General features: G+C 37.0%; 2 protein-coding genes across 12 annotated transcripts in view; one reads left to right on the forward strand and one right to left on the reverse strand.

The window, feature by feature from the left end:
- Positions 1 to 12,618, forward strand: part of aatkb (apoptosis-associated tyrosine kinase b) — a 31,775-nt gene extending 19,157 nt beyond the window's left edge. For 4 of the 7 annotated variants that reach the window (XM_067368672.1, XM_067368675.1, XM_067368673.1 and 1 more), the window contains 11 exons: positions 341 to 420; positions 1,163 to 1,281; positions 1,826 to 1,913; positions 2,745 to 2,878; positions 3,475 to 3,559; positions 3,695 to 3,816; positions 4,282 to 4,431; positions 5,627 to 9,125; positions 9,211 to 9,355; positions 9,450 to 9,659; positions 10,837 to 12,618. In XM_067368672.1, the coding sequence (XP_067224773.1) occupies positions 341 to 420; positions 1,163 to 1,281; positions 1,826 to 1,913; positions 2,745 to 2,878; positions 3,475 to 3,559; positions 3,695 to 3,816; positions 4,282 to 4,431; positions 5,627 to 9,125; positions 9,211 to 9,355; positions 9,450 to 9,659; positions 10,837 to 10,907 (4,703 nt within the window). In that variant the 3' untranslated portion in view covers positions 10,908 to 12,618. Of the gene's footprint in view, positions 1 to 169; positions 214 to 340; positions 1,282 to 1,825; positions 1,914 to 2,744; positions 2,879 to 3,474; positions 3,560 to 3,694; positions 3,817 to 4,281; positions 4,432 to 5,626; positions 9,126 to 9,210; positions 9,356 to 9,449; positions 9,660 to 10,729 lie in introns of all 7 variants that reach the window. The other 3 variants (XM_067368677.1, XM_067368674.1, XM_067368676.1) reach the window with 3 other exon arrangements.
- A 4,791-nt stretch (positions 12,619 to 17,409) lies between these two features.
- The window catches only part of baiap2b (BAR/IMD domain containing adaptor protein 2b), a 55,018-nt gene continuing 45,853 nt past the window's right edge, over positions 17,410 to 26,574 (reverse strand). For 2 of the 5 annotated variants that reach the window (XM_067368714.1, XM_067368711.1), the window contains 3 exons: positions 26,279 to 26,441; positions 25,374 to 25,411; positions 21,475 to 23,726 (listed from right to left, as the gene is read on the reverse strand). In XM_067368714.1, coding sequence (XP_067224815.1) covers positions 23,696 to 23,726; positions 25,374 to 25,411; positions 26,279 to 26,441 — 232 coding nt within the window. In that variant the 3' untranslated portion in view covers positions 21,475 to 23,695. Of the gene's footprint in view, positions 17,537 to 21,430; positions 23,727 to 24,407; positions 24,725 to 25,373; positions 25,412 to 26,278; positions 26,442 to 26,574 lie in introns of those variants that run through there. The other 3 variants (XM_067368715.1, XM_067368712.1, XM_067368713.1) reach the window with 3 other exon arrangements.

Genomic DNA, 26,574 nt, shown 5'->3' on the forward strand with positions numbered 1-26,574 from the left:
TATACATTTGCTAATTTGACAATGCAATGGATCTGATATGTATTAGATGCAATAGGGGTCCAAAAGTTTGAGAGAAATGCTGCTGTTCTGCTTTTCTCTAATTTAATACATTTTTTCATTTCAAATTATATTGTCAACATATGATCATCCTGATGATCATCTTCTCCAGCAATAGAATAGAAGCAAGAACATCTGATCGTCTGCACTATAGAAGTATTTCTTATTTGTGTTATGTCATTTTTCTTTTTCTTTTTTAAATCATAAACCTTTCTAGATTTCATTGGTTTTTAAATGCCTCTGTTCCAGTTGCCAATTAATATCTTGTTCTGTCTCTGTTCAGTCCAGCTCCTGAGATCCACAGATCTTGGCCGCCACAGTTTGCTTTACATAAAAGAGATTGGACATGGCTGGTTTGGCAAGGTAAGTCTAGTTGGTCTTTTGTTCATTGTATATTTGTTTTGAACGCGCACCTCGCAGACATGGATGCCCTAAGCGTGTGTACTGCTACGGATCAAAGGTTTAGCTCTGTAATTTAGTCCCGAGGATGTAAAAATATCTTTTATGCTGCCTTACCTTTGCAGTGTCTCAGTAATACTCAAGCTTTGATGTAGGACTTGTGTCTTGACTGTTCCCTGCGAGAATTTCTGTGTAGCAGTGAATTACAGAAGCACTTTAATATTTTATTGTGCCTCTTTCATTCTCATTCTTTTCTCTTTCTCTCTACTTCTTTGTCTTTTTGTAACACACATACATAAACATACACACACACTACCCCAATTACCCCAACTTTCCATTGAATGGGTATGTCCATCTGTATGTCTGTGTCTCTGTGGCTGCATGTTTACCGATGTCTCATCTGGTTTTGTGTTGTTTCGTCTTTCTGCATTTCCTTTTGAGCAACTTTTCGCATGATTCCTGGACTTGATTTAAATCTTTTTGCATTTGTTTGTGTGGAATATCTGTCTTTGATTTCCTTCCTTCCTTCCTTCCTTCCTGTGTGCCCATTTCCTTCTTGTGCACATCTTTTTGTGTTTATCTGTGTCACCCTGTCCATAATTGTGTGTGTTGTCCATTTCCCCTCTGTTCATACCTGTATGTTTGTTTCTGTTGTCTTTCCCTTGTGTGTTTGTGTATATGTGTGTCTGTGGGGTGTCGTTCGCAGGTATTGTTGGGGGAGGTTCACTCTGGTCTCAGCAGTACCCAGGCGGTGGTGAAGGAACTGAAGGCCAGTGCCAGTGTGCAGGACCAGATGCATTTCCTGGAAGAGGCTCGGCCATACCGGTAAGCAAATCATGCGTTGTACATTTCACTTATATCTTTTATTTAATCTCTTTTGCAAGAATTAATAATAATGAGGTTTGTTAATTGATATAAGTTATAGGTTCAAATTCTTCCTGGGTGACTGTCCTTATAAAAATATACTGTAATGTCTGCTAAAATGAGTCATTTGTCATGAACAAAATTTAGGAAATTAAATGGATAGTTCACTCAAAATTAAATATTCTGTCATCATTTACTTACCTTCATGCTGTTTAAAACCTGTATTCTTCTTCTGAACACAAAGTAATATATTTTGAAGAGGATTGTCCCATAAAATCAAAGTCAAGGGGTTCCAAAACAACACCGACCCCACTGACTTTCACTGTATGGAGAGAAAAAAACAGAGCAAACAAACAGATTCATTTTTCAAAATTATTCTTTTGGGTTCTACAAAAGTAACACAGGTTTGGAGCAACATAAAGGTGAGTAAATGATGACAGAATATTCATATCTCTTTAAAATCAATGTGGAGAATGACTGTAGTGAAAAAAACCTCTTTCTGCAGGTCTCTCCAGCATCCAGCTCTAGTTCAATGCCTCGCTCAGTGCACAGAGGTCACACCCTACTTAGTGGTCATGGAGTTCTGCCCACTGGTTAGTCTAATAGCATTGTTTTTATATTTATTTTGTCATTTTTCAGTTTTTCTTCTCTAAAACCTCTGACCTTAAATGTTAAATTTTGGCTTGCTTGCATATTTGAGGGAAAGGACTGTATTTTACATGTGAATTAGATAATCAGATTACATTTTTCAAGTAACTAGTAATGTAATGCATTAGTTTTAAATTTACAACAAAATATCTGAGTTACTTTTTTAAAGAAGTAACGAAAATTACTGTGTTTCCCCATTTATTGACTGGCTTTGCATTTCCTTCAGCCTGAAGCTTTTTCATTTCACTTTTGTTATGAAAGGGCTTTTACATTTGCCAAAAATTAAACTTTTTTTTTTTTTAACAAACAAACAAACAAACAAGCCAGCCCAAAAGAGAAAAAGAAACGCAATACATTACTTTCCATAAAAAGTAACTAAGTAACAGAATTAGTTGCTTTTTAGGGAGTAACTCAATATTGTAATGCATTACTTTTAAAAGTAACACTGTTTGTAGGTAACCAGATGATTTATGCCTGGTGGATGATAAAACAGGTGAAAAAAATATATCTAGAGACCAGAATACCATAGAGTCTTTATAGAATTGGGCCAGTAAGCAAACTACCATTGCCTACCCAGGTCACATGTGCTACATCATTTTATTTAAAAACAGATCAACCCTTAGCAACAACATCAAATGTTGCTGCCTGTAATGTCTTGTTATATACCGCCCCCCAGTGGTTAGCTGAGGCAAATCAAGCTGACAGCACACTCTTTTGAAGATTATGCATACTGATTTGGTTTTTAAGCATTTGTTTTATGTTTCCCATGATGACAGGGTGATGTTAAAGGCTACCTGCGCAGCTGCCGGGCAGCGGATTCCATGACCCCTGACCCCTTACTGCTTCAGAGAATGGCATGTGAGATCACTTCAGGCCTGCTTCACCTTCACAAAAACAACTTCACCCATAGGTCAGCCTATGCTTTCATATATACTTTAATGTACGAAATTCTATTTTAATTTGCAAAGAGAACCTTTGAATCCTTTAATTTTAGGAAGTTTAATAGTTATCATGTTCATTATCATTCTCAAATAAACTATTTGGAGACTGCGATTAGATTTAGAATTAGGAGTATGAAGCTAATGAGTGTGAATATCTGTTTTCCCTGCTTCCTGTTTCATGGTTTCTCCTTGCAACAATCTCCTGATGCTGCCTGAGTGTTTTTACTCCACTCCAGCATCAGTGATTTTGTTGCCGGGGGTCACCACACATCTTCAAGCAACTTCAGCATTTCCTTGCCAGGAAACTTTGAACAGATTCCTGAAGACAAGAGAGTTATTTTTGGAAAGTAACATCACAATGCAAGTAAAATGATGGCTATTTCTAGCACTGCATCTGTCATTCTTTGTAACTGTACTGTTCATTTTATGCATGATTCCAATTGTGTAAATAACATCCAGTTATCTTTGAGCTAGCTTATCAGTATGAAAACATTTAGGCCATTTTCTATTTTCAGAAGGTGCTCACCATGTGTTTAATTATTTATGTTGCTCTGATTTTCTGCAGTGATCTGGCTTTAAGAAATTGCCTGCTAACATCAGACGTAAATGTCAAGATTGGAGACTATGGACTATCGCACAACAAGTACAAGGTATGTACACGTAAATCTATACATTTTTAATCTATACAGTTTTTTAAACATAATATAAATAGTTTTATATTACATTAATTTACTTTTCAAAGTTGTTTTTTTGCTTTTTCACTCTTCATATCTGTTCATTCCCAGGATGACTACTTTGTGACATCAGACCAGACCTGGATTCCTTTACGCTGGATTGCCCCTGAACTGGTGGATGAGGTTCATGGTAACTTGCTGGTGGTCGACCAAACCAAGGAAAGCAACATCTGGTCAGTACCTTTACACAAGGCTACAACAAATAACACATTTTTCATTCAGCATGAAGGAAGTATAACAGAAATATAATGTTGAATTTAGGCCTGTGTTTTGCAATTAGGCTGTTTAAAAAGAACGCACAACCTCTTAAAGGATTATTTCACTTTAAAATGAAAATTACCCCAAGATTTACTCATCCTCTCAAGCCATCCTAGGTGTATATGACTTTTGTCTTTCTGATGAACACAATCGGAGTTATATTAATAAATATCCTGACGCATCCAGGCTTTATATTATACTGCAATTATAAAGCCTGGATGCATCAGGATATTTATTAATATAACTCAGATTGTTGATCAGAAAGAAGAAAGTCATATACACCTAGAATGGCTTGAGGATGAGTAAATCTTGGGGTTATTTTCATTTCAATTAATTGCTATTAGTTACCAGAATACGTTTTACTTTCTCTCTGTAAATAGGTCTCTTGGCGTAACCATCTGGGAGCTGTTTGAATTGGGGAATCAGCCATACCGCCATTATTCAGACCGACAGGTTCTCAGCTATGCTGTGAAGGACCAACAATTGAAGCTGCCCAAGCCACTTCTTAAGTACCCTCTTGCTGATCGCTGGTGGGTGTCTAATAAACTTTATGTTGCTCTTCTTACTCATTTCATTAACCATTACCTAGAGTTAGAGCCCTGAATTTTCACTTCACTAGAGCCTTTAAATTTTCACCCTTTCTTTTGGAGTCCTTGCTCTTAAAACTATTTTATTTTTATCTTTTTAGAAAAAAAATGCATTAAAAATGCATTTTGTCATTTTTGTAAATGCATCTTTTTTCCTTTTTTTTTTTTTTAAAGGATTTTTAGGTTTATTTTTACTTTTAAAAATAGATGAAAAGACCTAGAAGCTCATTAACCCTTTCGATCGTGAGTTTAAAATATTCTAACTATCCCCCCAGAGTGAGTTTTTTTAAGGCGACCGTTATTTTAGAACGTTTGCCTTTAATGTTTCCATAGCGACGTGTCTTGCGTGTCATGAGCGCTGAATGCAGCAACAATAACACTGTATGACAGATGGATCGCTATTATTTAGTTTTTCCTTTTTTATTTAAAATATTCGCAAAATTGCTTACCATGTCATCAACTATCTGATATTCCGATTCTCAAATATGTGTAAGTGAGTGTGCTTTGTCGTTTTAAAACCTTTATAAATGATCTTTATCTTGATCTATAATGCGAGATGGGCGCCGCCATCTTAGTTTGCGCTGCAGTTCACAAGAGTCCTGTCAGTCGGATTTACAGCAGGTTAATTCATCATTTTCTTCCAAAATATATGCAAGTAAGTGGCTGGTGAACTGGAAGAATAATAGAGTAAACTTTATAGTTACTTAGGCCCATTATGTGTGTCTGATATGAGTAAATGTCGCCAAATTATATTTGTTATTGCTGCTTCCACTGATGTCGGACATCAATGTGTAAATTATAAACGCTTAATGTATTGTTTTAATGGTGCTTATGCATATTTAAATGTCTGAAACCTTAAAATAAACATTATGTGCCTGAAAACACTGCATAGCTGTGATATATGACAAGAGCTGCGCGCGTCCGTCTTGTAGCCAGAGCGCAAAAGCACAGTTTGAATCTGGCAGTTATGTGACGTCACTGAACGTTCGAAATCCCATATGTGGTCCCGTACGCCCAGGGGCACTGAAATAAAAATCCAATATGTGGGACCGTACCGCTCAAAAGGTTAAGAAGTCATTTTTACAGTGTACTTTTAGAAGTGTTTGCTCTAAAAGTGTTTGTGTTTCTGTTTCACCAGGTATGAAGTAATGCAGTTCTGTTGGCTTCAGCCTGACCAGAGGCCCAATGCAGAAGAAGTTCATCTGCTGCTTAGTTATCTTTGTGCCAAAGGAGCCAGTGAGGCAGAGGAAGACTTCGAGAGACGCTGGAACTCCATGAGACCAAACACAAGCCATGCTAACCTCCAGGGAGCTGGTGCACTTGCAATCAACATGCCCCTCTCATCCACAACTTCCTCTTTCCCCCTACTGGAGCAGTTCCCCACTGGAGACGGCTACCATTCAGAATCTGGAGATGACATCTTAACAGTTACTGAAACAAGCCATGGCCTCAACTTTGAGTACAAGTGGGAGCAAGCACAGGCTGAACAGCACTACCATTCCTCATCCACAACAGGCACTTTGGGTCAAAGCAATCCCCACTGTCAGGAGGTCTACTACCCTCCAGGCGGAATAGTGGGGGGCTGTGCTGTTGAAGGACTCGCCCTAGGGGTATCTCCTTCATATTATGAGCCCAAACAACTACATACCCCTGCTGTGGTACCAGTCCTGAGTGCTCATAGTCCATCAGTGAGTAATGAGTACTATATCCGCATTGAGGAGCCAATACAAAGCAATATTGATATGAACTTCACCATGTGTGCTTACAGCCCAGAATTCGGGGGGAGCAATGGAAGCTTTCTAACAGGTAGTGGAGACTCTAGGGAGTGTATGAACTGTCCCCCTGAAGTTAAACCAGACATTTACTGGTCAGCAGATGTCCATAAAAGCAGTGCCTATGATTCCGATACCAGTCCTTCAATGTCTCTAACTATGGAGCCTCTTTTGGGACATGGTAGCCCCCTTAGGGCATGGGAGTCTGGTCACTATGTCTCATACAAAGACAGGGATGGAGGTTACTACTATGAACCATCACCTCCTAAGGTCATGGAGCACTACCTGATAAGAGACCCAACAGAGCCTCCACAAGAGAGCTGGGGGTCTCGAAGCCTGAGACAGGCACTTGGGGAACTGGAGGAACCTTTAGGCATCTCACCATCACTGGGAAGTCCTCCACAAGGCTATGTTGATCCTTACTTGGAGAACATTCAAGGCTCTATTATAGGTAAGAATGTTACAGGAGGATACTATGATATGATGGGCTCCTTAAGGAAAACTATGCCAGGTAGCCACTCAGTTTGTATTGACATGGCGTCAGGTGGTGCTATATTTGTAGGACGAGATGACAGCGACTCCGATGAAGAGGAAGACATCTTTGTGGAGAGACGAGGAAGAAGCTGGTCCACCAGCAATCCAGTAAATACAAAAGCAAGGACTTTGCGTCAGAGGCAGGGGTCTTGTCTCCAGGATTCATATGCAGACTTCCACTACACTATGCCAATGACAGACATTGAAGATGCGTGGCCAGAAGAGCAGACCCTGCCGTACCATATGGCTAAACCTATTGACTACTTAGAGACAACGGTCAAAAGCACCACTTGCTTGGTGCATGGAAGACACATAGCTTCAAACCCTTCACCTGAGTGCAACTCGTATATCCATATGTGCCATGAACCCAGAGAGGCTGAAGTATATCCTGTACCGTGTTGTCAAGCTTTGAGCAGTTCTCATTTTGTAGACCCTCTAACAGGAACACTTGTGAGGAACTGCTTCATGATTGACTGTATTCCAGGGAAAACAATGACATTGCCCCAAAAAGACCAACATCTAGGCCAAACGCCTTTATCTGCTGGACATATAGTCTCCAAAATAGAGTCATCAAGGGAAGGAGCCAAACAGTTTGACATTTCAGAGCAATATGTGGATATTGCGGTAGGGGAAACAAACTTGAAACAAGAAAAAGCTTTGCATCAAGATGCATCTCCAGCAGATCCTAAAACTGAAATTATTGCCATCCCTTCACAGTTGGAAAAATCCCCATCAGAGTTACCCATATCAGAGCCAGAGTCAGAGTTGAGTAAGACAGCAGACAGCAGTATGGACCGTGGATGCTCTAGTATCAGCCTGGTAGAGATTGATGACTGCAGCGATGATGACATCACTGATGTAACCTCAGGGATTTTTAGTGAATTCACAGTAGAATCAGAAACTGTTGACTATGCCAATCCAACATTTAAGTCATTACAAAAGCAGGTCGGTACCCCAGACTCCATGGACTCTATTGACATACCTTCTACAGCATGTTCTAGTGAGACACTCAGCCCTGCCTCCATCCATCCATCAAGCTCTCCCAAGACTGTGGACAGTGGTTATGACACCGAAAACAATGAATCTCCAGAGTTTGTCCTAAAGGAACCCCATGAGCTACAAGATTCCAAGGCTTTTATCCAGCCCTTGGGAAAGGTAACATCTGGGACTAACTTTGTCAGTGAAGAACAGGAGATTGAAAGGGCAGAGGAAGAGAAGCTAGAGGACAATGTTAATACTGTAATGACCTTAACAACATCTGAGAGCAATGATGGAGAGCTGAAAGCACTGAGTGATAAAACTCCATACAGAGATTCAGCCTACTTCTCTGACTATGATGCAGGGAAAGATAAGGAAAGCGAAGAGGACATCAATGAACTTGAAGAACAGAATGATGGACCAGAGGAAATTATAGATAAAGAGGAGCTACTTTCTTTACTGAAGGAGACAGATGGAGATGAAAAGTTTCCAAAGGACTGTGAAAAATCTCCTGAAAAGGCTGATGATGCCACCTCAAACATTCCATCAAAGATAGATGAAGGTGTGTCTGCTTGCGTCACAGTTTTTAGTGTGTCTATCTCACCTCCTGATAATGAAGTGTCTGCCATAAATGATCATTTTGATGATGATGAAAATCTTTGTGTAAATTCAGATCTTTCTGCAGAACTTGCACCACCTGAATCTGAAGTATCAGATTCAAATGCTTTGCTTGGTCCCGATGTAAAGCAAGAGGAATCTTTCACACAAGTTGGCACTGAAGATAGTCTGCCTCTTGACCAAGTAACTTCTGAGGACGACATTGCAAAGACCAAAACTGAGTCCATTTCAGAGGTCCTCATTGATGAGAATGAAGAGGCCATAGTCAAAGATGTGAGCTATACTATTTTGTCTGAAGAGGAATTAGCATCTCAGAAGGAAACAGCAGAAAGGAACAGTTCCATTACTCATGAGGGGCTGGAATCCAGGAGTAAGGACTGTAAAGAAGGAGGATGTAAAAGAAGCTCCATACGTTCTGGCTCTCCTCCCCCTCCACTAGAAGGTCGGGTATCTCCCACAGATGGAGAGGAGGCAGATGAGGAAGATGGCGACTCTGAAGACAGTGATGAGTCCGATGAGGAGCTGCGCACATACAGCATCCAGGAGCAGAGCGAAGAAAGCGAGGACGAGATCTTAACCGTTCCTATTATTGTGAGTGACTGCAGTGATTCGCACAAACTCAGAAGCCTACTTAAGATGCCAACGCTGCTCAGTGATTCACTGTCTGACGAAATGGAAAGCAAAAAGAAGGTGGTGTCCTTCTTCGATGATGTCACCGTCTTTCTGTTTGACCAGGTATTTATTGTCCAGATATCATATATTAAATCACATTGGAGTACTTTTGAAGTTTAATCATAAAATTGTATGTCAACGCCTCCAGGAAAGCCCAACTAGAGAGCTGGCAGATCACAGTTTTCCCTTGGGTGGAGAGTCAAGTAAACCGAGTGCAAAGAGTAAAGTGCAAAACCAGCAGGAAAAAGTCAATGCCTCTGATGACTCTTCTGATGGAAACATCTCAGAAGAGAGTAAGAGTCTTTTTTTCCTTTTGCTTTTTGCTGCACAAAACATTTAAGTATCTATCATCAGGTATCTACCATCCTGCTTTGTCTTTGATCTTAGGTGCAGGGTTTGAATGGGAAGATGATTTCCCATTGCTGCCCCTTCCCACATCTTCCAAGGGGTCTCCTCCGGACATCACTGCAAAGCCGAGCCTACTGACCAGCAGCACTAAACCTGCGGCACAAGTCTCCCGTTTTACCGTTTCTGCATCCAATGTGTCACGTTTCTCCATTACACATGTGTCAGATTCAGATATGGATTCTGCAGGAGGTGAGACAGCATGTTTGAAGCAGTGTTTTTGTAAGGGTGGTTCACCTACAGTGGTTCAGGCAGCAGGGTTGCCGAATGACTAAAGAAACGTTATCAGCAAGATGGTAGAAAACTGTACATTTCTCGTCAATTCCAAACCACTGCTACTTATACCAATGACAGAAATAAGCGCAATTACAATAGCAAAATATGTGGGAGAGCATTGCTATAGTGTGACGATATTGTATTGCATTAGGGAGCACATTAATGTTAATACCAAATCAAAACTAGTTAGTACACCATTTGTAATTGAAAGGGTTACACTTAAAATAGTTACAAAATAGATGTATGAGATGATACGAACTTATACCATTAATATGTTAAATGTTACCTGAGGGATAGAAAGAGAGAGAGAGAGAGAGAGAGAGAGAGAGAGAGAAAGAAAGTGTAGAAGGAAAGAGAGACGGAGACAAGACTGTCGTTATTTTAATTTTTTAAACACTTGCAGTCTGTACAATGCATAAACACAACTTCATTCTTTATAAATCTCTCCAACAGTGTGTAATGTTAGCTTTAGCCAGAGCACTATCAAACTAATTCAGAATCAAATGTAAACATCCAAATAAATACTATACTTACGCGATTAGACATGCTGCATGAAGAACACTTTGTAAAGATCCATTTTAAGGGTTATATTAGCTGTGTGAACTTTGTTTATGCTGTTTAAGGCTGTCTCGAGCTCGGGGGCAGGGAGCACGAGAATTTAAAGGGGCCGCAGCCTGAATCGCCGCATAGTTAATGATGCCCCAAAATAGGCAGTTAAAAAATTTATTAAAAAAAAATCTATGGGGTATTTTGAGCTGAAACTTCACAGACACATTCAGGGGACACCTTAGACTTATATGACATCTTTTGAAAACACGTTCTACGGCACCTTTAAAATATCTTTGGATATTTTCAACCTTACATTTTTATCATTAATGGAAGCTAAATTAAAATGTTTATATACAATATACAATTAAAACGTATACATTATTATTATTACTTAATATAAAGCTAATGTAAATATGTGCTTTTACTCTATTTTAAAGGGAGCAGTGAAGACGGGGAAAGAGAGTGAATCATCATACTACTGCCAACAGTGAGCTGCACTGACAAGACCCTTTTTTTTTTCCCTTTTTTTTTTTTTTTGATCAAGGAGACCTCAGTAAGAAGGTGGTTTGGATCTCTTTGGAAGTGTCGGATTCTCTCAGTGACAGTGCCTCTTAATGTCAGCAAACACTTCAGAGAAGCCCTTTTGGGCCCAGAAGGAAAAACCTGTGGAAGTGACTAAACATATTAAGAATCACAAACTAAAATTTGGCATATTATAAATAAAAAGAGAGTTTGGACGGATCTGCTTAGTTCATATGGACCTACTGAAAACTGACTGTGACTGTTTACAACATCAGATACTGTATTTTTGGAAAGTGTTGAAAAAAGACGCTAAAGGTATCACTGCATCAAACACTGAATGAGACCATCTTAGCGAAATGTAACAAAATTAAACCGAACTGATTTTTACTGTGAAATATCAATGCAGTGTTGTTTGTCTAGCAAAGGAGGAGTTTTAGAAAGGAGAGGATATTTAAGTGTTTTTACGACTAAAATGAAGTTCACGACACATAGCTGCCTTGTGTTTGTCACCTGCCTGAGAGTAGCATTGTGTAATGGTGACATGGCATTCTGAACCCACTTTTATGATTTTATTAATAATCATACTTGGATTTTTATTATCAAATCTCTTTCTTCATAATTTGCTTAGTGTTCTGGATCATGTTTATTTACTTATTTTCCAGTGCTTCAATTTAAATCAATTTGCACATGAGGCAAATGAAATGGTTTTTGCTGTTCATAGCAGGAATCACGTTCCCTTGAGTTTGACTTTGAATATCTGCAGCTAAATCCATGAAATAATATATAAAAGTGATGATTACCCTTTTAAATTATTAAGAGTAGACAATTAGAAAATCTTCATAATACTCAAAAATAAATATCAAACAATATATAATTGACAACATTATGTAATGGGGGATTTCAATGAACGTGCATTTAATGATGTATTTAGGGTGACTACTGGTGGAGAGGAACACTTATGCTAAATCATCATGTTGCCGTTTGAATCATATTATTAAAAAAAGACAAACGTGATTAGAAATGATCAGAAAGTGTTGCACTTTACCTGTATTCACCCTATTAAAATGATGCTGTACATGCCTGCTATCTTTTGAGGATTGAAGCCGGGTTGTATTATGATCAGGGTGTTAATAATATATATAAAGAGTGTTATTTATTAGCCAACACATGTTTTATATTTCCTTGAACTTTGAAGAACAGATAAATGCTTTTTTTGCATTGCAAGCTGCAACGCTTAACGGACTGTCATGCTAAACTAGATGTTGGACTTTAGAAATTGACCAGTAGGGACAATTTAAACTGCTGAACAAAATGGACATGATCTTGTGACTTTTTCTCTGATATGGTTGGGAAACAACACATCGGACGTGATCAAGGAGGACGAGCCTGCAGATGTGACTGAGAACAGTGTACAGTGCGGAGGGACTCGATGCTACCTGCACACTTCTGTGTGTTAAATCTCAATTCGCTACTCTCGATATGTTCTGTTTGTTTGCCCGTGAAGGCGCTTATTCTATGTAACTGTCTAGCTTAGATTGAACTAGACAACAGTCTGTACTATTTTTGTATTTGATTCAACAATTTTAAACTACTGAAAGATCTCAGGAGGTAAAGGACAAGGAAAAATACGTGTTTTCTGCCAAAGAAATGTATCACATGATGTGGCACAAGCTGGATTGGTGTCCCGTATGTCATTCTGATTCAGAGCGGCAGATTCACTGATTTTTTTCCTGCGATATTTGCCTGTACGATGGTTTTAAATTGCAGTATAATGTTAAGCGAGAGTGGTTGTAAGTCTGTTCCTCAAATGTGTCAAACTTAGTGAAAAAAATAAAAAACTATTCTGTTTGACGACTGTCTTGCAAATGTATTTATTTTGTCTTAATAAATACACTCTAAGAAGAAAAGGTTCTATTTAGAACTTTGTGAAGTCACACATGCAAATACTTTTGCATATGACTGCCTCCAGAGCAAGAATAGTTTTACATCATTGCACCACAGGCCCCCGCCCACTGCTATTCAATCTCTTTAATGGCTGATACCAAAGACTTTCGGTGCGTTCCAAACAGGATATATCGCCCTCCGAAGGGCACTTCGGAGTGAAAATAATCACGGCCGCCATATTGAAGGGTCGTTCCAAACCGAAGTGCTCAAAACTGGCCACTTCAAAGGGCCCTTCAGAATGAAGGATTTTGAAGGGTAGCCTACAACCGATGGACACTTCGGGCCCCCATGATCCTTTGCACAGGGAAGTTGTTTGGCATCACAGAATGGGTATAGGAGGTCGATTTTACCTATTTAGTATGTAAAGTATTTTTCTATACAACTGTAATATATAAACAAGTTATATTTGGTACATTATTATGGTCAAAATGACATTGTACTTCAACAAAAATACTTTACAGCTCCTTTTATCAGTCTCATTTATCACCCTACACCCTTCATCCCTTTGAAGCTCTCACTCCAGAATGGAACGCAGGGTATATCAAAGAGTTCTTTCCTATACCCTGCGTTCCATTTGGAAGGGCTCATCCCTATGCCCTAATCCCTTCAAAGGGTTTACCCTCCAGAGTGAGAGCTTCGAAGGGATGAAGAGTGTAGGGGTCAAAAAAACTCTTCTTTTGCTACGCATTTCAGCGTCATCTTAACGAGACAATCAAAGAGGAGTAGACTGTGCAAGCTGTGCCCTTTGTTTACATTAGTTTATTTATTTTAGGTTTATCGCACCATATTGTATATTGTATGTATTTTAAACATTTGATAAAAGGAGCTGTAAAGTATTTTTGTTGAAGTACAATGTTGTTTTGAGCATAATAATGTACTAAAGCTAACTCGTTTAAATATTACAGTAGTATAGAAAACTACTATACATACTAAATAGGTAAAATCAAATTCCTAACCTCCTGTGCCCATTCTGTGAAGCCAAACAACTTCCATCAGTGTCCATCAGCTGTAGGCTACCCTTCGAAATCCTTCATTCCGAAGGGCCCTTTGAAGTGGCCAGTTTTGAGCACTTCGGTTTGGAACGACCCTTCAATATGGCGGCCGTGATTATTTTCACTCCGAAGTGCTTTTCGGAGGGCGATATATCCCTCCGCACCGATAGAGTACCTCAGAGATGACGTGTTTTTGTGGGCTAACCCAGAAATTAGCGGCGCACGGGTTACCTCGATCGAAAACCTATGCATTTTTCCCATAGACTTTTGGAAAATTGCGCAAAAAAACAAAAAAACAAAGGGTTTTAACAAAGGGTTATGACACTTACACGTTTTGTCTATCAAGATAATCTTTACAAGTTAACACAACAAATACATTTTTGAAGCCTAAATAAAGTCAGATATAAAAAGCTAACAGGCTATAAACGGACTACAGCACACCGTCGCGGATCAACGTCACCATTAAGCTTCCTCACACTTCCTAACAACTTTATTTAAAAACATGCTCGCTGATTATGCGCTGTGTATGAATACTTCTCCACTTTTTCATGAGAAAAGCTGTTCAAATGTCCTGTTTGTCATGATGATGTCTAAAGTCCCTGCCAAAGGACCCTGCTAGAAATTTTACGTTCCCAGAACATTCTCAGAACGTCCCCACTGGTGTTAAGGATGTTGTCTAGTAACGTTCCCAGAACGTTCAGAGACAGTCACGATGTGGAGTTCTTTTAAGGGTTTGGGGGACGTTATTTGGTGGAGCTTCAGGGAACATTCAGGACGTTCTCTGAACGTTTAGGGAACCATACTTTATTTGGAAATGTTCTCAGAACGTCCCTGCTGCCTTTGTCAAAAAATTGAATTGAAAAGTAGAGCTAGATTGACTAACAAAAGTGGCTGTTCAAACAAAAACTATTTTTCTTAAATGTCTTACAAAAAAAAAAAAAAAAAAAAAAAAGCACTTTAAAAGGTAATTATTTAATTCCTGGATTAATATGAAACCTTTTCTTTAAAATGCAAATCTCTTTCAGTAAGTCATAAGCTGACAACAGCACATGCATGAGCTAATGTACTGCTGTATCACTGCATCAGCAACTACACAGTTACTGCAGCAATAAACAATAAACATAAAATTTCTCAAGAGCAATTTTAGAAGGGGACCACAAATAATAGTAAAAATTTTACCTATAAAAGGATATATGTAATATTACACAGAAGAAAACCTTAACTATTATTAGTGTAGCATGTAGACTGCCATTATGCTCAATGTTTCTCTTTGGTTCTTATCACAATTGTTGTTGGTGTGGGTGACTTATCCAACAAGCTATTGTAAACAAGCTAGGTAACATTATAATTGCTAAAATAGCGGACTCACGGGAAAAAAAATCATGTTATCTTTTTTTCTCTCTCTCTCTTTTTTTATGACTAATTACTCAGTGTCGTCAGCAAAAATAAAGCAAAAACAACCACTACATCCAACGTTTTTGAATTAAAATAGCCTTGACAGCCTACTTACTGGAACTCCTCTCAACAAACGTTACTATCTGTTGAACTCTATGCTGTAGAATTGTTCTCATCTCTATCGCCGGCGCCGCCAGACTTATATACACACAAGTGTGACGTGCGCGGTGGACCAAACCACTGTGAGGCAAGGAAGGGGTGACTCAAAATGTTTCTAAACTTAAAACGCCTGTTTGCGTTTGTATTGCTTTACTTCTTACACAATTATTTTAAGTATATATCATTTATATAGAATATTTAGAGTGGTTTTTAATTATATTTTTTTGGGGGGACAGGACTCAGACGGGGGTGGGGTTGGGGGGGGGGGGGGGGGCACAAAACAAACTACTAAAGATTTCTGTTTATTGTCACCATTGTTGAGGATCATACGCTGATTCATGATGTCTGTGTAATGAATTTAAAAAACAAAAGAAATCATTAATTAATGCAAATCTAACAATTAATACACCCATAGTTTAGAATCTGGAGATGATCAGTGAATCACCAGCACTAAACAACCCAATTCATCTGATCAGATGCTCTCTTGCATTTTTTGCACAGTTAAAGCAGCCAGAAAAAATCTAATGTTAAACTATCAAGACTCAAAAGCCCATGTAAAGTAAATGCTTATCTCTATTATTTTCTATAAAACACCCACATAGAAGGTGACGTTTTCGTGACCATACGCAACTTTGCTTAAAAGTTCTCTAAAAGTGATGAAAATTCTGAAATTTTACAGAACATTTGGGACATAACGTCCTCTTTTGTTAATGAAAGTGCTGCAGTTCAAGGTTCCTTATATGACTTTAGGGGGACGTTCCAATTTGGTTAATTTTATGGTCACATAAGAACGTTACAAAGAGGACATTTGGGACATTAACAGAATGTTCCCACACGGGCTTCTGTTGGTCATTTAATAACGTTCCCGATATGAGTTTAGGGGGACGTTCTATTTTGTTTTTTTTATGGTCGCCCGAGAACGTTACAAAGAGGACATTTGGGAAGTTAACAGAATGTCCAATAGTAATAGTCCCCTAAACATTCCCAGAACATCCTGAATGTTCCCTGAAGGTTCACCAAATAACGTTCCTCAAACCTTAAAAGAACTCCACATCGTGACCGTCTCTGAACGTTCTGGGAATGTTACTAGACAACTTTTACATTTACTGACAAGCCTTAAAGGAGCCGCCACTTAAAAACGGATCATTTCAGACAGAGGGTCAGAATGAGGGTTGAAAATAAACGTTTTTCTACACAATTTTTTTTTTTTTGAGTTTGTGCATACTTTTTTTATAAGTGAACCTAAAGGAACATAGGCTATTAAAGTAATAATAAAAAAAAGTCATGACCCCTTTAAGACATATTTCACACAATGATAATGTTTTAACAGGATAAATAAAATAAATACACCGGTAACCCTCACTTTTATACAACCAGCTGCTTTATTTGATTGTATACAGATAGCCTACTATTTGTGCACATTGTTAGATATGAAAGAAAATGGGAGAAAATGCATCTAAAAATTTTAATTCTGAAATTTGAATATCTAAATGCAGGATAAAATGAATTCAGTGAAATACAAAAAAAAAAAAAAAAAAAAAAAAAAAAATCATAGGTTATCTCTTAATTTTCCATTCTCACATAATATTTACATAATATACATATAACACACATAACTGCTGTACAGTGTTCATAAACACTGAATGTTGGAAGTTTGTATTATATCATATAAAATATGTGATATTAAATGAATTTCTGTTACTTGAATCACTTTATTGAGGCTGCACCTTATTTTAAATGATTCAAAGTGCAGGAGACAAGTGTGGTACGGTGGCAAGAGGGCAGAAAATGTGTTGTATGAGAGAAAAGATCATACTACATACCATACTATATATGTTATCTGGCCATTTGAGCAGATTTCTTCAACGGACCAAACAGACCTATCTAGAGGTCTTCTAAAAGTAAAAAAGGTCTTACTAAATACATTTACATGTTTAAATATCGAGTGATGGATTCTTCCAGTCATAGATGGAAATCAACATGATGATCTATATGATCCATATTATGACAATACTGCGAAGAGAAGCTCAGAGCGCGTTCTGTTGTTCAGACTGTGGATCGTGGATGTAAGATAAGGTTCTGTACAGTAGCTGCAAAAAAGTGTCCTAATGATGAAGTCGAGATCCAAGGTCTTCAGTTATGATGAGTTTGGGTTTCTGCTTGCTGATGGAATTGCCTTGTCTTTGGTGAGATGTGAGCGCAAATGTGGTGAATTGGAGAGGGTCCGTCACTCTAAAAAAACATACAAACCATAGCATTATATAAAGGACAGATGTGCCAAAAGCATGCTTAAACGTTTTGTTTTTTTAAACCAAACATCTTGGACAATAAAACATGCAGCATGAATTTAAAAAGAATGATTGAAGCTCTATATTTGATTGAGTGAAAATGGAAGGAAATGAAGAAGAAAAAAAATCGAGATTATGCATGCCATAAAATCTGATATGCTGATTATAATTCAAGTTCAGTTTCTCTTCCCTGAGTCATTTACGCATCAGTGGCTGCTTAAAAGATTCATTTCAGAGTGACTATATTAATAGTCGTGTCAGGAAATGATCACATTATATATTGCATTCAGATATGAAATTGTATGTATAAATTGAATTCTTTAGAAAGCTGGAGCTTTATCAAATGGACTGGGGAGGAAAGAAACTTGAAGCTGAAGTAAAATCAGGCCCAGTCATAACCTTCAACATGCTGTGGATGGAAACACTTAAACCAGCGGTGAATACAGAGACCCCAAAAGTACTTAATGGCTGACAAATTGTTATTCTAATTATAAATATAAGGTATACTACTTGTTTTCATATATTATTTAATGCAATGACATTTAGATATTTTAAGCGTTCAAATACTTTGTGGGGTCACTTTATTAAGTGGTGTCATAAGCATGCAATCTTCTTTTAACTTTTTCCCCTATACATCAAAAATCATACTATAGTTGTATAGTTTACTCACTCAAAAGCGTTCATATTCAGGAACCACACTGAAAAAAAACAAGAACATGCTAGAAATTTGACTATTTACCTTTAATGAAAGAAACTATAGGCTACTATTAATGTTTATTTAATTGTTTTTCTAAAAAATTCAGCAGACTCTTTCATTGAAACTAATATGGAAAAGGATTAGGGCCAAGCAATAATAAAAAAATAAAACCATCTCGAGATTAAAATTGTTAAATTTTCGAGAAAAAACTTGTTAAATTTCAAGAAAAAAGTCGAGATAAAATGTTGAGAATAAACTCGTTAAATTACGAGAAAAAAACTCGTTAAATTTCGAGAAAAAAGTCGATATAAAATGTTGAGAATAAAGTCATTAAATTACGAGAAAAAAAGTCGTTAAAAACTCGTTAAATTTTGAGAAAAAAGTCAAGATAAAATGTTGAGAATAAACTCGTTAAATTACGAGAAAAAAACTTGTAAATTTCAAGAAAAAAGTCGATATAAAATGTTGAGAATAAAGTCACTAAATTAGGAGAAAAAAAGTCGTTAAAAACTCGTTAAATTTTGAGAAAAAAGTAGAGATAAAATGTTGAGAATAAAGTCATTAAATTATGAGAAAAAAAATTAAAATTAAATTACGAATTTGTTCTCATAATTTAACGACTTTTTTCTCGTAATTTAATGACTTTATTCTCATAATTTAATGAGTTTATTCTCAACAGTTTATCTCGACTTTTTTCTTGAAATTTAATGAGTTTTTTCTGGAAATTTAACAACTTTAATCTCGAGATGGTTTTATTTTTTTTATTATAGCTTGGCCCCAATCTTCTTCCGTAAACTACAAAATAGAGCCTGAAACATTACAAATTATTATTTTATAGCATTATAAAAAGTGCTTAACCCTCAGAAAATGAACATATCAAACGAGAGCAACTTTTTACAGTGAACTGGACATAAGTTAAGCAGATTGTCACAGTTATGATATCTAATAGTTTTTAAAATGCTTTTTGATCTTTTTTATTATTTGTTATTAACTCTTTAAGTTACCAGCCAGCACCAGCATTTTTTTTTTTTTTTCATCTTCACAAAACTTTCATGGCCCCCAGAGTGGTTTTGTTTTTTTAATATAGGTAAGTTTCATTTAAGAAAGCAACATTTTGAACAAAAAGCTAAGAAAACATTTTTCGTCCTGATCGGGTTCATTAAAAAATCATTACTGAATTCATTCAGTAACAGTAGGCAGTTTTGATTTACATTCTGTTAAATGTTTGAAAATCACGTTAGCTTACATGTGTGTAAGCAATGCATCTATCGCTTGTTTCTGCTTCTTCCTCGTCTCTGTTTTGATCCGGAGATACTGTACTCTTTCAGAAGATGCATAATAGCACCCCATGCCGTATAACAGTGAAAACATGGATTGACGGAAAATTCAGTCAATGGCAGGTTAGTCAGCTCTGTAATGAAATTATTGTTACTGTGAAAAGTAATTAAAACACCTTTTGCAAAGGTTTTTATTCAATTTAGTTTATCATTTGCCAATATTTTTTCTTCATACGTAACAAATGAATCAGAATTGTGAAACTGTTTTAAAACTCCCCTGCCTAATGCTGTGCAGATATACATACTATATATGTTAGCATGTTATATGAACATTTTACCTGAGATTTGATTGAAATATAATTCAAAACATATGTTTTTTTTCCGGGTTAGGGGACATTTGCAAACCTGACCATGTTTAATGAGTGTGAGCACAGTGAAAGCTGAGTTGCAGATTATTAATAATGCCGACTAATAGTGTTACACTTCAGATTGGCAGAGTCTCCAGTCTGAGTACTGACAATCACCAGAAACTGCACAGGTAAGTTATTAAAGGGTTAGTTCACCCAAAAATGAAAATTCTGTCATTTATTACTTACCCTCATACCGTTCCACACCCGTAAGACCTTCGTTAATCTTCAGAACACAAATTAAATTGCTCCATAGGGAGCAATGACACTTCCTCTGTCAAGATCCATAAAGGTACTAAAAACATATTTATATCAGTTCATTTTCAGTACAGTTGTTTAATATTAATATTATAAAGCGACAAGAATATTTTGGAGCGCCAAAAAAAAACAAAATAATGACTTAGCCTATTTAGTGATGGCCGATTTCAAAACACTGCTTCAGGAAGCATCGGAGCACAGTGAATCTGTGGATCGAATCTGCTGTTCGGAGCGCCAAAGTCACGTGATTTCAACCGTTGGCAGTTTGACACGCGTCTGAATCATGATTCGACACACTGATTCATTTATGTGCCAATGCTTCTGAAGCTGTGTTTTGAAATCGGCCATCATAAGTCGTTTTTTTTTTTTTTTTTTGGCGCTCCAAAAATATTCTCGTCGCTTTATAATATTAATATTGAACCACTGTACTCACATTAACCGATTTAAATATGTTTTTAGTACATTAATGGATCTTGAGAGAGGAAGTGTCATTGCTCCATGCAGTCCTCACGGAGCAAACTAAAATATCTTAATTTGTGTTCTGAAGATTAACGAAGGTCTTACGGGTGTGAAACGGCATGAGGGTAAGTAATAAATGACAAAATTTTCATTTTTGGGTGAACTAACTCTTTAAGGTGGTGATGACTGAAATACTTAATCAGCTATCATAAGATGACAATTTCAGATCAATTTAGAGACAAACAGACTAAAATCTCTTATTCTGTTGATAGTCTCATGGCAAGACTAAAGACATCTTAACATGTAATTAAGAAGGAAACCCAATTATGACGAGAAGGGGATTAAAACAAATCTACACTGCTTAAATCTGAAGAAATGTTTATTCATCTTCTCAAGAGTAGAAAGTCACATGATCATTTAGCAACGTTACACAGTTCTAGTGTCGCCCAAAATACATGCATATTTGAGTGCATATATACACTTTTCTGTACAGTTATTGTAATTTCTCTCCTTTTACATCCAAACGTGGGCATTCCAGAAAAAAACGACAAATAACATGACAGAGGTGGTCAGATCTCAGATCTCTCAGCGTGGCGGCTGTACCATGGCCTTTACTTTAGTGCAGAAAGAAGAAACACTGGCAATGGCTTCCAGTCCTTGACACCTTACTGCTTTTGTCTCTAAATTCATCAAAACAGAGATGGAGAGTGTTGGCAGAGCTACAGCAAGACGTTGGTTTAGTTACACACAAAAATAGACAAACAGAAAGCAAAAGAAAAATAAAAAAAAAAACAACTACAGGAGGAGAGACAGACACAAAGCACCTGGTAGAATATGTAGTGCAGGAAAACATGAGAAAACCTTTAAGGGAAAGTGATTGTGCAGTCTGGACTTTGCTTAAGGTGCATTTTATTTAATTGTGCATCACCTTCATGTACAACGATATATTGGCATTTCAAGTACAATACAGAGAAAATGTAAAGCAGTGCACCTTTAAACAATTACTGTTTGCTGACTAATAGACAAGCACTGTAGTGTTTCTATCACATCAGAGAAACATCAAAACTATCACCTCTTTTATAGCTTAATCATCATTTTGTTTCTATAAAAAGGCAATTTCAAAGCATTTAATCAGTTCCCTTTCATTACAACACTGGAACTAAAAGACTTCAGCTTTCACTCCTGTGAAAAAGGCTATAAAACTCACACAAGTGGTGTGTAAGTGTATTATAAGCATATAAGAATGTGTAAATTGTTACTGAAAAACAAACAAACAAAAAAAGATGGTATCAAATTTGATTATTGCTAGTGTTTACATATGTTTTGAATTAAAAAGCTGTACAGGGATCTTGTTGACCCAAAGAAAATAAATGCATCCATGTCAAAAGAAAATAATTAGAAATATTCATGATTACAATTCAGTGTTTGATTAAAGTTATGCTATTTACAAATATACTATGTACAAGGCACTGAATCACATGGATTATATTAAGACTTGGCACATCAGTAATATGGATGAAAAAAGACAGTTCCGACTCTAAAATCTGATTGAACTTTATCTACATTAATAAAGTTGAGATGTTGCTTGGCAACTGTAAACAACCTATACTAAAACTCTATGGTTTTCTTCCTTTCTGCTTTTTTTTTTTTTTTTTTTTAAATGAGCAATGAGCCACTCTATGCCTTGCATTACAGTGATTTACCATGTTAAGGGGGTTATACCCCTTATCTGTGGTGAAATCACTACCATACAGTTCTCACAGCTTATTGCATCACTTGTGGTTGGTGAAGGGACAAGGAAATGTAGGTACCAGTTGTCTTTTCTTTCATGCATGAACCCTGAATTCCAGAAACAACAATACTTATATTTTTTAAAGAATTTGTTCCAATTCAGCTTCAAGGCTTTCAGAATTCAACAATCTTCACTTGAGACACTGTAAAAGTCAAGTATGTACTGTACATTAATTCCACATGTCCTGCTCTAATCAACACTTGACGCATTTAGAAAACAGATACTTTATTGAAGGCTCTCCAGATGAGATATGAGATCAAGGAGGCCCTTTACATCAGCAATATAAGATGGAAAAACACTTAAAGCTGTTTAATAATTACATCATATTCATTCAGTTGTACAATCCAAATGAATAATTCAAAAACACCTGAATATAAATGTATTTTTTCTTAAATCCTCATCTTTGTTTCATTATTAACATTCGTTTGTACTTGGATAAACTCGTTATTGTTACAAACAATAGATTCAAACATATTGCCACACCAGTTTCATTTTAAAAAAACATTTTTGTTCAACAAAAAATGTAATTCATTTACTTGCCCTCATGTCGTTCCAAGCCCATACAACATTTCTTTCTTGCATGGAACACAAACAAAATTTAGATTTCTGAGCTTCTCTCTTCCATAAAGTGAAAGTGGATCGGTACCAGTCAAGCTCCAAATGACAAAAAAAGTGAAGCCATCCAGCCATCTAGCTTTGTGTGAGGAACAGACAATCACAGAAACACAAAATCTTGCTAGATAGCTTTGGTCGCCATCCACTTTCATTATAAGGAAAAAATCAGCTTAGATACTATAAGCCTTTTTGTGTTCCACAAAAGAAAAAGTCAGTAAAATTATGCTAAATCCGTAGCAGACCCTTAGATGGCAAAAGTGACGCACTTAGTTTATACATTGCTGACATGTACATGCATGAAAGACAGGCAAGAGATACATATAGACAATTTAACATGTTTATTAAAATAAGTTCAATATCCTCATGATAGGAACATATGATGAGGAAGGTCAACATGGAATATTCAGCATTCCGGTTCCATTAGGCTGCCTCCAACTTGGATAAAATAAGGGAAAGAGAAGGAGGGAAGGGTGGATCTAGATCCTCTTCCTCTGAGGGTGGAGTGAAGGGGGAAGGATTGTTGGGAGATAAAGGAAGACAGGGAAGTGAGTGTGGACGGAGGGGAGGGTGGTGTCTGTGTGTCTGTCTGTCTGTCCTCTCACACTGTCGAAATCAATTTGACCTCCGCACTGTGGAACAAACAGAGGGAGATGCTGCCAGGCTGGCTTTGGACACAGACACATTGAAGCACAGAGAGCATAAAGCACTAATGTTCAAGGAATAGTTCACCCATAAATGAAAACTGTCATCATTTACTCACATGTTCCAAACTTGTGTGACTTTATTAGTTTGTTCTAAAATGAACGGGGACTGAGCTCATCTGGAATAGATGCACCATAAAATCAGTCTATATGAATCATTCACTATACTTGAACTCAAGAAACGAATGAGTCTGATTCATGAATTAATGCACTTGGTTTTGTGTACCAATTCACAGAAAAGATTGGAATCAAAAGAATGATTCGTTCTTGTGCTTCTCTTATTACAATGTCAAGATTATCAGGGAATAAAGATTTAAATGTTAGTGTGTTCTTTATACAAAGCTATTGTATGGCTTCAGGAGACTTTCAAATACAGGAAATGAGTCATTTAGACTACGTTTATGGTGCTTTTTGAAGCTGAAAAGCTCAGATCTCCATTTATTTCTGGTGTTTCAAGGAAGGAAGAAAGTCCTTTGTAATAATGTGAGGGTGAGTAAATGATGACCGAATTTTAATTTGTGGGTGAACTATCCCTTCAATGTTACTAATTTAATACTAATCTCTATTAAAGCAGGTTACAATGATGGGCTGCATTTCCTGCAAGACACGTGTGTGTGTGTGTGTGTGTGTGTGTGTGTGTGTGTGTGTGTGTGTGTGTGTGTGTGTGTGTGTGTGTGTGTGTGTGTGTGTGTTCAGAAGTTAAATGAAAACAATTTAATCATGTACTAATCAGAGTCAGAAAAAACTTTAAGACAGATATATACACTTGTATTGTGAAAATGGAGCCCATTGTTTCAAATGCATCATGGGAGTCAAATCTAAATGGTGTGTATAGCAAGGTGTAAAGTGAACTACAGTTTTCAAATATACTTCTCAAGAGAATTTCCCTACAGAAATTAAAAGTTGGAACAAAAGACACTTAAAGACTAATTAAGACAGACACACATGGACAGCAAAAGCAAGAATGGGATGGAAACATAAGTGGAAAAATTAAACAATTTGAAAAATGTAATCTCTACCTACATCAAAATTTGGGATGCTAAGGAATTTGGAATAAAAGCTGGGAATGGTCTGCTTTCCCCATAGATGACCCAAAATTTATATTTATGTCACACAAAGTGCTTAAAAAAGTTAACTTAAATTGGTAAATAATGGCTATACTATGTTTGAGAGTACATCTATGGGAAATGACCATAAATGATTGACTATATTGTGAGGTTTATGAAACCCATTTAAACAATCAGAGGTTTCTCCCTTGTTCAATATGGGTTTAGGTGCCCTGTTTGGTCACCCGCCCACCTTATGTTTGGGCTAGACCTTCAGAAACGTCAGCTATGTTCGTCTGCTCCTGCTGCAGGTCAAGCAAACAAGACTTTTTTGCTTGCCATAATCGCCATGGATTTAGAATATTTATGCAACATTTTTAATTCAAACAAAACCATAGAGGAATAATTCAAATAATAGGAAACAAAGAAAGAACTTATAGACAAACTAAAATGCTATTTTAATTAAAAAAAATATATATATTGTGTCACTGTTCAGAGTGTGTATGAGTAAGTGAAAACTTTGTCTTACCTTGTTTGGAATCGAGACTCGTACTCCTCAAGCCGTTGCTGTGAAGGAAGAGAAAACATCTTTAAGTAAGTTACTTTTCCTCAAATGTCCAGTAGATGGCAGTAGAAGAACACATAACACTTATGAACTGCAGTATTGATGATACTAAAGCTAAGCATCTCCATTGTAACAGGGAATAAAAAAGAGGGTCATTGAGTGCATCCTGAACAGAAGCAATGAGCAATTGGGCAGTGACTCCAGAAGACACAACAGTCACAACTGTCTATTTTTTTTTTTTTCTACAAGCATGACAATAAAATATTGAATGCACTAAGGAGGGGACCCTGGGGTTGTTGCTGGCTTTGTTACACAACAAAGCCCTACTTCTGAAACCATTACAAAAGACGCTCCTCCGTACCCTTGTGTATGAGATTGTGATGCGTTTTGATGCTATACCCAGAAGTATTTGCATGCTTATTCATATACTGAAAGTCTGTAATGCCATTGCAAGTGGATACTTTATATTTCAGTAAAGTTTAGTACAAAAACAGACGTTTCATGCAAATATTTCTCAAAAATAAATATTGTTTTAAATGCCAAATCATAAGATTTTGTCTGTTTTTACATGCAACATGCTAGCTTCCTTCAGGGTAATGTCCTGGAAGGTTCAGGGTAATGTCCTGGAACGTCCTCTATGCGGTTAGCTGGAGATTGGGCTGCTCTAATCAAACTGTCGCACTGCTATATTTCAGCATGTCTGATAAATGTCTACGACAGGTGATTAATACTACAGTACTATTAACATTTTTATAGAATGTTAATACTATAATGATCTATACTAATACATCTGTCAAGTTTAATCTGTGTGTGCTGGATGTAAGATTGAGAATAGACAGGGTGTGTGTGTGTGTGTGTGCATAGCTTACTTGTGAGAGTCCTGGCACCGCCACGCTGTACGGTCTCTGTCGGCTGTGTGATGTGCTCTGCTGCTGGGCAAGGAAGCGTGTGGGCATGCCGTAATCAGGTGTTGGCAATGCCATCTCTCTCTCCAGAAGATTTCCTGTACTGCTGCTCCTGCTTTGCTGCAAACTACAAACACATATAGACACCATTCAAGTCAACATGCTTTGCCATTTGCATTTATTTGTCTATAATGTGACATTTTTTAATAAAACAGAATATTGAACTGAGAAATGTAGTCCAGGACTTTTATCCTTTTGGA

The sequence above is a fragment of the Chanodichthys erythropterus genome, chromosome 19, assembly GCF_024489055.1.
Source record: "Chanodichthys erythropterus isolate Z2021 chromosome 19, ASM2448905v1, whole genome shotgun sequence".
Lineage (NCBI taxonomy): Eukaryota > Metazoa > Chordata > Actinopteri > Cypriniformes > Xenocyprididae > Chanodichthys > Chanodichthys erythropterus.